The sequence below is a fragment of the Falco punctatus genome, assembly GCF_963210335.1.
Source record: "Falco punctatus genome assembly, chromosome: 2".
NCBI classification, from domain to species: Eukaryota; Metazoa; Chordata; class Aves; order Falconiformes; family Falconidae; genus Falco; species Falco punctatus.
Genome location: NC_137581.1, coordinates 114,897,773 through 114,910,144, shown reverse-complemented (window position 1 = coordinate 114,910,144; position 12,372 = coordinate 114,897,773). Strand labels below are relative to the sequence as shown.

At 37.4% G+C, this 12,372-nt stretch overlaps 1 protein-coding gene across 3 annotated transcripts in view; it reads left to right on the top strand.

Moving 5' to 3' along the window:
• EPHA6 (EPH receptor A6) overlaps positions 1-12,367 on the top strand; it is a 564,169-nt gene extending 551,802 nt beyond the window's left edge. For all 3 annotated transcript variants that reach the window (XM_080374572.1, XM_080374573.1, XM_080374576.1), the window contains one exon: positions 705-12,367. In XM_080374572.1, the coding sequence (XP_080230698.1) occupies positions 705-819 (115 nt within the window). In that variant the 3' untranslated portion in view covers positions 820-12,367. The remainder of the gene's footprint in view (positions 1-704) is intronic.
• Positions 12,368-12,372: the final 5 nt, after the last annotated feature.

Below are 12,372 nucleotides of genomic sequence, written 5' to 3'. Positions count from 1 at the left end.
GCACAACTGACAAGGCATATCTGAAGCTTCCTGCCCTCGCCATCTCTGTGATCTGTCTCAGCATCTTGCAGCTGGTGGTGTTTAGAGAACAACTCAAGTAGTAGATTGTGCTGGATGCTGAGGGTGTTGACTTCATTCCTGCCAAACAGTTAAGCTCTGTGGGTGAACCACCCACTCTGGGGTGCAGGTCTAGGTGAGATGAAGGGAAACCAGGAGGGAAATCTGGGTCAAGCTGGGTGATTCTCTGCTATTCTGATCTTTAGACCATCTCTCCCTACCATTCCCCAAATCCCCAGAAGCACACCCTCTTTTGTTTCCACCTCAAGACTACAAGAGTGAGTGTATCAGCCCCATTCCTTTGCAAGTGTGAGTGGGAAACATTTGCTACTGACACATTACCAAAAACGGGCCGTTAGAACCCACCTCTCAGATTCTTCCTTGAGACTTGGAAAAATTACTTGACTATTGTTATCAAAAAAGATACCAGTTCCCTAACTACAAAATATTTTTTAATTCTTAAATGGCTGTCTTTAAAATTTTGAATCGACAGTTGCAGAAAACTGAAACATTTGCAGCTTTCTTATATGTCCCCGTCAGGAAGATAAACTGTCCTGAAGAAGAGCAATTCATCATATATTTATCCTTTTTTGTGTACAAGGGGCTTTACTATGCTTGCTTCCAAGATGAAACTTTTTATCTTGCAGTGACATTAGAAGAATTGGAGTTGTACTCATTGGACACCAGAGACGAATAGTCAGCAGTTTACAGACTTTGCGGTTACACATGATGCACATACAGGAGAAAGGATTTCATGTATGAAAGTACTAGAATCAACTGTGTTTTGTGCCTCAGCATTTCTAAAATGGAAAAATATTCTCATTCTTCCCTTCTGCTCTTCCCAACTTCAAGAACTGCAGTCTCCTGTTCAGACTTAAAAAGTACTTCTATGTTAATGCTTCCAAACTGGAATTTTTAATCACACTGCATAGCTCCTCCGCCAGTTATCTGCCGATCAAATCCTGTCCTACTGCAAGACTCTTGCTACACATTGATGAATAACTCAGCATGGATGTGTAACTTTGTATAACAGTATTTGGGAAACTTTCATGAACTTACTTGAAAGTAGTAATCTATTTGGCCTGGTGTGGCTTCTTTATCGATGTATTTAGAGTTTGCTGGTAGATCAAAAAGTATTTGACTTCTTTCATGTTCTGTGACCATGTAACTTCCAATACCAAATGTGCAATCAAAAAGAAGTTTGACATAAATATTTATTTTATCTCTTGATTAAATCCAAATGTATGGGTCCTACAGTTATATTACTTTGTAACAGTTTGAATGCTGGTAAGCTGGTGCCTCAAAACATTAGTATTGTTTGCAGAAATGACTGATGATTTTATGTAGTGAGTTTTCAGTATGTGAATAATTGGGAGGATAGCGAGCGAAATCTGTTCAAAATCTTAAGGTCCTTGAGTTTGAGTTACTTTAGCACTCGACACTTTTTATGCTTTAGATTTGAGATTAGGTTGGAAAACTTGTTCATCCTTGGGATTGTTCACCACCCTAGTCCTTGGTTTGGGGTTTTTGGGGTTGTTTTTGGGGGTGGGGGTTGTTTGTTTGGTTTGGGTTTTGTTGTGTTTTTTTTTTTTGTAGTACTCAGCATTTGCTTCTACTATGTGGCAAATATTCACTGGAAAACTGATTGTAACTTTTCCATAACCACACGTAAAACATGGTTGTCAGCTGTATCATGGCCACATAGACTTCAGAAAGCTTTTTGTTCCAAAAATGCAGGCCTCTGCTGCTTGAACTAAGCATAATTGGGTAGTAGACCTTAGAGGGCCAGCCATCAGTGGGGCGATGTGCTTATTCCCATGGGAGCAGGCTGGCCATATCATCCTCCAGTTGAGTGCAGTGATACAACCACCAACTAATGCTGGAAGTTACATGCTGCGGTATTCAGTTATCTTGTACATAGGCAGAAAAGGAGATGTAGGACAGCAGTGTAATAATATGTTGCCTTGAATCTACTTCTAACTGCTTTTAGGAGTAAAAAGCAGACTGCTGAAATGGAGCTCTGGTTACTACGGGCTAGATCTTCATTTAGTACAGATATCTAAATGACATCAAAGACAATTACCTTTAGAACCCTTCAATAGCCATATTTACATGCAAGAAAATGTTTGCAAAGGCCTAACATAATGTTTGTACCTCTCTAGGACTTACAGCTTTCATGTTTTATTCAGATAACTTACACAGACGTGCTGGGCTACATTTCCAAACTTTTGCATGGGATATGCGCTACTGGGAACAGGGGAACGAGCGCATGTCTGCATGCTGTAGAAGTCACACGCAGATCTACATGCATGTCACATGTAAACAGGGTGCAGATACTTTTGTTGATTTATACATAGTTTGGAGGACGTTTTTGAGTTACGTGGCATTCCAATATACTCAAGCATTACAACTCTTCCATTAAATCGTACGTTTGGGTAATTAGTATAATATATGTGTATATCAAAATGAACTACTTTATGTAATCATAATGATATTTACTGATTAATTTACACCTTGTAAATCAAAATGTATTTCCTAACTCTTGGGAAAGGCTGCCATTGTATACCAGTGGCAAAGAAAGAAAATCAGAAAACAACTCAGAAAGGATTATGCTTCCAACCAGTTCACAGAGTAGAACACGCTAGGCCTGATTCACTGTTGTCACTTTATGTTGGAATAACTGTGTTAATTTAAGTGAGGTAACAGTAGTGCACTAAGTAAATTTTCTTTTCTTTCATTAAAAAAAAAAAAAAAAAAAAGACAGATTTAACTGAGGAGCAAGTTTTCTAAAGATCAGGATTCACCAGTGTTCTACAGTGCCAATTTGATGAGCTTGTTCAAAGAAGGCCAGTTCCAGTCCTATTCTGGCTACAAAGGTAATTTTGCCAGCATGAAGTAGTCCCGCTGAACTCAGCAGGATTGTACAAGCACATGTGTTTTACAGGATCACAGGCCTTTAGAGGGGACAAAAAGCATTTGTTCTTGTTCTGTGACTGTCACTTGAAAAATTCTGCCCGAATTCCACATCTGAATAATTTTTTGGTAAAGGTTCTCTTATGGTCTTTTAAAAAATACTATCATCACAGAGTAATTTAAAAGTTGATTTTCCTTTATCCATTTTGTTATCCATTTTGCCTGTCATTGCTTCCGTGGCCAACAACGTGACATCTGTGGAAGGAGCCTCTCTCACAATTAAATACGTTACTGAGGAGGTATGAGTCTGTTATTTGTTAATGGGGTTTCAAAATTGCTCATAACTAATCCAAACCATGTATGTGCACTTTTAAATTGTACTTTGCAGTTTTTTCATTCCTGGTAGTGAGAACGCAGAGCACATGTTTTGTGAACGTAACCTGGATACATCTCATGGAAATTAATTTACAAATTTATCTCACTACTGAAAATATATTTTCAATAGAAAAAATATAATATTAACACATTTATTAATCAGATATATTTTTTATATAAACAAGAGTTTGGATAACCAGAAAGGAAAGAACAAGGGATTCTTTGGGTGAAAACATTTATGAAAAACATTGTAAATCCAGGATTTTGTGGGTTTATATGGCTTGGGGTTTTGTTGTTGTTGTGGTGCAGTATGACACTTTTATAATAGTTATCTGGATCAGTTTTACATTTTTCCCATTTTGGAAACATTTTATTTGCTTTTGCTCTGATTCCAAGCCTACTCTCAGTTGGGTTTTTTTGGGTGGTGTCCTAATTTTTTTCATTTAAAAACAAACAAAAAAACAACAGGTGTGACTTTTCAAGTGTGAGCTTAATTCTGTGCAGGCCACAAATGTATATGAGTAACTTTCTTTGTTACAGGGGATACTTTCTTCAGGTGAAAATTAGCTCTATTTGGTTATCCTGCATATTGCAGTGTGCAATTTAGTTTAAGAAATTTAAGCATATCTAGTAGGCTGTTTTTGAGAATCCATCCCACAATGCAGAGTGCTTCATGACTAAAAGTACTCATTGAAAGTTCACAAAATAAAGTGTGCATGATATGCAAGCAAAAAAAAAAAAAAAAAAGGCATCAAAATGTGGATGCAAGGAAATAGTTCTAAGTTATTTACAAGTAATATCTGTGTGTACATTTTTCTCACAGACTTGACTGTCATTAACCTAGAATAAAATCCATCCATCTGTACTTCTACCACTACTTGTGTATCACTTAAGCCTCCAAAACAAAGCTTAGGGGAGGGCCTTGACTGCTGAGCAGGACCAGGTAGCATCTCTTTGGCCAACAAGTGCGCTGCCCCAGCTGTCCATCATGTGCCAATCACAGTGCTTCCAAAGTTGACTGACAAGCAACTTGATGTCCATGCAACCAAGTGGGATGGTCATCTAACATGGAAAACATGTCGGTCATCCTTACTCAAGCTATCCCTGCTTGTCAATCAGAGCCCTGGGAACTACTGGGAGGAATTCTTCTCACCTAGTTTCAGAGGTCTGCATTTGAGATAGTCAACCAAGGTTCCCTTTTAATCAATGAAAGGAAGTGGATCCTTGTAGAATGTGAGTCATCTGACAAATGTAATTACTTACTTCTGGATTAGATGAATTGTGCCAAAGAAGCCCATTTCTTTGCATTCAAAGAAAGCAAAATGCCTAGCTCAAATCCAGGTATCTGAGCTTAGTCAGATGAATCTCATGCCCTGATTGTATCTAGTCCTTATGCTGCACCTGTGAAAAAAAGAGAGGACCTTGTCCATAATGCTGGCGTTAAAATTGAACAAATAACAGCAAAAAGTTTAGTAGATTTTGCTCATGAGGTGTTTGCACATTGGACTTACTGAGAAGCAATAGGACTCCATGAGGTGTAAGGAAGAGCACTGAGCTACATAGTTGAAATTTTTCTGAAACAAAAGTTACCCTGCTTGTTTCCTATGAATGTAAATTCAGTGTGTGTCCAATAAAAGCTTAGACACATAGCTATGCTTTAAGACACCAGCCAAGATTTTCTGGCATAAGGCAATCTTTTAATTGCAAATAGTGCACCCAACAATAAATTCAAATAAATCAGTTGCTCTGGAAAAGCATTCTGTGTCCAAAATTGCGTTAGGTGGATTATTCTGACATGGAACTGATAGACTGTAGTACTTTGATTTTTCTGTAATTTAAGACTGACTATCCATTTTCCATTTTTTTTTTATATTATGAGCCTAATACGGGACTCCATTAATTTATTTTTCAATGCAGATTCATACAGGATCCAAAGGTGGGTCATAAGTAACATACAGACACCCTTTATTCAGATGCAGTAGAGATTTACTACGTGGACTAGCTGGGACCGTGGAAGTACATAGTAAGACTGTATTAACCACAGCAAATTCCATGTTAGGATGACCCCACGGGACATCAGCCACCAAGGTAAAGCAGCACAGAACATACTTTAACTTGTATTGAAGACCAGTTGCTAAAATTCAGCTAGTTCCATGGCAAACTGAAGTGTGTGTTTAGTTAACTGAGCTGATGGAACCGTTCTATGGGACATGTTCTGGCAGCTGAGAATTTCTATTATGAGCACAGGGTACCTCTAACTACCCCATAATGAGCTCAGTCTCTCTTGGAATATGTCCTGCAGAGTGGAAAGGAGGACTCACTTCTAATCCAGTCCAACACATCTTTTAGAGTAACAAAAGTCAGAGACATAATAAAAAGTCTGTTTTCCATTGCAACTTCCAGGAAAAGTATTAAAAACAGAGGTATTTCATTTATGGCATTTGCACATGATTGAAAAGCACTGTATTCTGTTAAGCAGTTTTCTTCCAGAATAGTCTTGTTTACCAACTGTAGTTGATCATTCCTGAATAAATGGCAAAGATAATCATCTTTTTTTTTTCTTCTTCTTATAATGGTACTGTTACTCTTATTTTGAGAGTGAGGGGAAGATCTGTTGGGCTGGGCTAACAGTAGGACAGTAGTCTTGAAATCTCCTGGAGAGACAAATGAATCAGCACTGAAAAGGAAAAAAAATCCCTAAAGCCTACAATATGGTGAAGAAGGAACAGCTATCCATATTGTGCTAAGGAGCTCTAATGTAAAACAAGAGAGTTAGATAAGACAGTTGCATGCACTTACAGCTCACAAATATTTTCTACCATCATATACTGTAATTAGTAGTGCACGCTGCCTATCCAGTGCTATGGTTGTATATAGTTCCTCAGATTATAGACCAGAATATGTTGAGCACATTATGGATACAAAATATTTGTCTATATGTACATAAAGAATTGTAAATATGATGTATATCATAATGTCTGAGATTTTTCAAACCTACAGAATTAATTACCTAACTGTCAATAATGCTAATGGGGTTGATCCACTCCATTGGCTTTTAAAATTTTTAACGGCATGTACTGTATGTGTAAAGGACTTCCCAAACTTCCTTGACTTGTTATCTGGAAATGGACAGCCTCTCTTTTCCTCCACGGCAGACAAAAACATTTTCAAACTGGCTTACACAAAACTGCATGGTCAGCTGGTGCTGACCCTTCTACCACCACCGCACCAAACCCCTTTCTATTGATTCACTTCTTTACAACTAGTTACTCCAGAAATCGTCAGTGATCATAAGGGAGAAGCAAGGTGCCAGTGAGCCAGCATATCTAGTAAAATGTAGTCCGTGCTATAAAAGGTTTGAGTCCCCTCTGCTGAAGTCTCCAAGATGTTTAAACAGTATATAAACTATTTTATTTTAAATAGCCCTTTATAGACACTTAAGAGGTTAAAATGAGACAAATTTTCAAGGCGCTCTGAGTAAGGATATGCCAGCGTATAGTATAAAAGGATATGCTACATTTTAGAGAGGAAAACCAAGAAAAATGATTGATGACAAAGCATGAGGTTAAAAAATGGATTAGAGTTCAAATATATTTCCATATTTTATACATGAAATAATACGATGCCAGTTCAATTAAACCTATTTATGTATATGTTACTTTAAATATCCTACATAAGTATCTCTTATCTTTCTTTCCTGCAAGAGATTTCCCAAGTACATCTCTCTTCCAGAAAGGTTTAGCATATTATCTGATCTTTCATACCTGTTTACTTAAACTGGAATAAAAAATGCCAAGTCATGACACTAAAGATATGGGAAAAAAAATATTAAAAAGATCAGTCTCAAAATCATTTGAACTTTTCACACCTACTTAGTTCTTGGTCAAAATTTGACCTATGTCTAAGAATCTGAACACTTTGAGTAGGCTACACACGTGTCCATAATTATGCAATGTGTCACCTCAGAAACTCCTGAATCTGTAAACAGTTACGTGTTTCTGCAGCTTAATTCATATAAGGAGGCTGATTAGAAATGGGACTATTTACCTGAGCAGAGTTAGGCATAAAGCACTTGCAAATCCAAGTCCTCATAAAATATTTGTAAGACAGCATGAGATAACATATTTTATCATTTCTTTAGCTTCACTACCACATGTGGTTTCCTTGCGGGGTCCAGTATATTCATTGCCATTATCTCAAAACCTCCTGCACATATTGTTCTTGATATGTGAGGAGATATTGCTGACTTTTTTCATTTGGGAAATACTACATGTTTGGGGCAATATTCATTTCTAACATGCACATCAGCAAGCTGATTACAAATTTGTGAATAAACCATAATATTATACTAATACTTCTCATTATTGACAATTCAGTGAAGAACTGGTAAGCAGCATCACGTATGTTGAGTGGTAGATAAGCCAAACCCCTGGGACTGAAAATTCACAAATGAGAGAGAAATCTAGCTCTTTGTATTCTGAACTCTGTGATGCCTGGGGGCTTGGTTGTATAGAAAGTAACCTTGAATCTAGAATCTGGAAAATCAAATTTGGGGAAAATCTGCACTGGAATCCAAATATTCATTTCTGGTTGTGAATGATAAAAAGTGCCCACTGAAACAGTCTAGGGAGCATTTTTATAGTATCATCACTGCATAATGCTCTGATGTACAGCAGTGATAGGAAAAAAATTATTTGTTCACTTTCCAGGGTCCAGCCTATGACAAAAAAACCCCAGGTACAATTATCAGAGAACCATAGAATGGTTTGGGTTGGAAGGGACCTTAACAATCATGTTGTTCCAGCCCCCTGCCATGGAGAGGGACACCTTCCACTAGACCAGGTTGCTCAAATTATCATGATTTAGACTAGACCCTCCAGTAGACACAATTCTGTAACTGAAAGATTGCTTGGTCTCCTTGTTGCATACTAGGTTTTTTTCAGAGGAACCTAAATAAACAGTAAAGAGTAGAGCTTTCCAGTTAAGAGTGGCTTACAAACTGAATTTTCAGGTTTCTGTCATTCAGATTGATTTCTACTTGAGAACGAATGAGAAGCAAAAAGGAAAAGCCAAACAGGATTCTTTTTTTTAAGAAGCTGAGTGCTTTAAGCTGAATAACTTACCATCACAGTCGCTTTATGTACAATAGCATTAGCTGAAAAAGACAAAGTGCAGCCAATGTTTCAAATCTGTAGATTATTTTAGCTACTAAATGCCAATGTCACAAGTTCCATTTTTGTCTTGGGAAGGTTCTGCTCTAAAAAACCTGATACTTCCAAATCCTGCTGAAAGTGTTAGTAAACTACTTGATGGAATAATTCCTGGGACAGTGATGTAACTGTGAGAAATTAAATGCTTTGGTGTCAATAGGCATGGTCTTGCTGTGACTAGATTTCATGAGAGTTTATTACTGACTTCAGCGGCAGTGGGATGAAGCCCTACGTTATACATACTGTATGTAGGATTCAGCTCTCCAACCAGATTCTCCCTTCCTGCATCCCACTACTGATTGGCCGATTTGTTGGTAGAGAACCAGCGCTTACTAGGATGCATGCTGCCTTGTCATTCAAGTGTATCGCTACAACCTTTTGCTTTTAATTTCTCTGTTGAGAGTTTCAGGTGGACATGTAGGTTGGTCCTTCAGGGCATGATCCAAAGTCAGTTAAGTTCTTAAGAAGGTGACAATAGACTGAAACAGATTTTGGATCAAAGGTTTCTATAGATTTGCATGGAATGGATGGCCTCATTTAACATGGGAGAAGAGAGTGCACTGAGCATGAAAGACAAGGCTACTACCTCAGGAATGTGGTAAAATAGATTATGGTTACCTTCAACATGACAGACTGAACGGCAAAGTTGCTGCACTGTTGTTTAATCTGGAATGGGCTTCCATCTCTGGGTTTGGAATAAGTATTTAAAATGACCTCCACATCTAACAGAGTATCTAACAGAAATGTTTTAGGTGTGTGTTTTTTTTTCTCTAGAAACTTCCCCAAACTCATTAATTTAAATTCAGGATAAAACCTCCATCCCCATCAAACAAACAAAACTTACCAAAAAATAGTATTTGTCCATCTTTTTTCTTTCCTAAACTTATAACATTATGCAATATGATCTCCCCTTCATAACAGCAGTACTAGCTGCTCGTTTGCCTGTTTGAACAAGCTGTTTCATACTTCCAGTCTGTTGCAGTGTAAGTTTTGAGATTTGCCACTTAATGAAAGGCACAGCAGCAAATAACATAACTAATGCCCTCCTAGTGGTTCTGTTTATTGGAATCTTTCATTAACTCCCTATCTCAAGAAAGCTGTCCTACTCTAAGATTCCAAACACGTAAACATGTAACCATTTTAAAGCTTATGGCCATGACTCCCTATCTGCCTCTCCACAAGAAACGGTTAGCTTTGAATTGGCAGCGTAACATCTTTAATACCATTTCTTTTGCAGCAATTTCTTCTCCCAACTTTTTACAAAAGGTAGAGAGAGCTGTTTCAGATTAAAAGTGGGAAAAGTTTTTTTCTTGGTTAACTCTGGTGAAGGAACTGGATTCAGACAGTACTTCAGTATATGTCGCTCTTACCTAGAGCCTTGCATCTGCTTCTGATGAGGCCAATGTCAAAATTCTCTGCTGGTATCAGTTACGTCATGCGCGGTGATGCTGTAACTGAAACCCGGAGACTAACCAAAAGGGCTTGTTCTTGTTTGGTGCGGTATAACTCCTCTTGACTTCGGTAACAACGGCAGGTACTCTGCACTTCTCAGGATTGCATCTGCAGTTTAACAAGGAAATTAAAAAATCATGTGAATCCATATTTACTCAAAGGCAATGGTTTATTTTCTAGCAAAGCAACCTTCACTGATCAAGCTGGAATTAATTGTCTTGATTTTGTCATCCTGTAAAAAAAAAACAAACAAACAACACTTCGACTTACAGAAAAAATACAAGAAAAATATTTTACTACCTTCCAAAAATTAGCTTTGATTTACTCTTGGAAGATAACATGGTTGGTATGTTTTCTCAGGATAGCCTCTATCTATTTCTGTGTGTTGGTTTTAAACGTATCTGAATTAAAAGGGGTTTTAATCTCTGTCTCTTCTGTGAAATTAGATTGTACACAACTAAATATGACTGCTCTTCATAGTTTGCTGTTCTAGCATAGCCATAAAATGTATCAATGTATGTGTATATATGAATAACTATTTGATGCCAGACACTTTAGATTATATATTTAACCAGCCATGTCAAAACTTTAAAGGTAGATGGCTTCCAAAGTAATGGCATAATCATAATACTTGCAAATGATTTTACAGACAAACCGTGGCCTCAGCACAGGTCTCATATCCTTACCAGTAGTCTGAAACCCACCTTTTCTTTAGAGACCCTAGTTAACATTTGCTTTGCCATTGCTTCTTTCCTCTTACCGAGATGTAACTGAATGATGACAACTACCTGTGACTCAGCCTTCACCATTCATCTCACAGAAAAGCAGCCTTGGTACTGTACCTCTAATTTATATCTTCATCGGTCTGAACTCGTGTCACATTGCACACAGCAAAGCAGGATCTGCTCATTCTGAGAGCCTGAACATTTCACAGATGGTGTCGTTGGTTTCCCCCTGGGACTGCCTCACTCTTCAGAATGACTTTTCTTCACGTCATATATCTCCCATAAAGTTCTCACTGCATTTTTGTTCCTGCCTTTTTGCCAGTTTATAACAGTGTTGTAGGAATAGCCATGAAATAAAAAGCTTAATATACTGATTTGCAGTCCCAAGGGGAATTTACATTAGAAGTGAAGTTGGTATTATTTACTGAAAAGTGGTGTTATCTTCCTTTTTTTATTATTCTTCTATTCCTATGATAATATGTTCCATGTAAATTTTCATGTGCTGGCATGCCTACAAGTTAATAGTGTAATAGAATGCTCAGCTCTCAACATTAGGGTGTTTTTAAGGTGAATTGCATTACATATGCCATTTCTTTGCAGAAAGAATATGGGGTTTGGCAAAGCTACCTGCTGAGCAACATAATAAGATTTTTGTACAAAGTACAAGTTACTGATTATTATTGTATTTTATTTTTCTATAATTTCCTAAGAGGCATTATCAGGTCTTACAGATGGGGTAAGCCTGTTTATTAAGATATTTATTAGCAAATAAAAGTTACAGTACTGGTGGTTATTTTTGAGTTAATGGTGTTTGTTTTGCCTTAAGTTACTAATCTAATGATACACAGTGAAGCCTGTCATACATGATCATTCAAAAAAACCCCAGCTGCTTAACACAGGGTGGTGTACTAATAAAGATGGACCGGCAATATGTTCTAACACTTGAGATGCTTCAGGGTGGTGGTTTTTTTTCAGCTAAAGAATGTTTAATCATAGTGGCCTTTTCTGTGCTTACCACTGGCCGTTTATGCTCTGATAAACGCCTTGTCAAAATGCACATACTGTTAACAACATCAGGATAAAAATGTACACATTAAAAGTTCCAAAGAACAGCATTCCCTCCTTCTTGAGAAACACTGTGAATCTAATTTTAAATAGATTTTAATGTGCTACTAAGAACCTGCAGTACTGTTCACCCTCTTTACTGTGGTTCACTGAGCCATGCAACTCCTTCTCTGGTGTTTTTCAAAACTCTCACTGACAAATGCAGTTTTAAACCTGATCATATTATGTAAATGGCAACACACAGCGATTCACAAAGAAGTGAATGCCATATACAATCATCAGATCCCACCTCAAAATTTTTAAAATTCTAATTAGCCCTTCATTTAATAACATCACATGCATACAATACAAAACTGAACAGAAGCATGTATAGATTAATGGGAAATTAATGTCAGATGTCCACAGTCCATTACATCCTGCATATTTTACATGGGAAGAGCTTTCTCACTAAGGACTGTCAGGTTTAACATTGTGTATATAATGACGAATGAATATTCAGTGTTTAGATCTGGTTATAGAAATGCCTTTGGTATTCTTTGTTCTTTATTGAGATTAAAACTAGCTCTCAGATATGT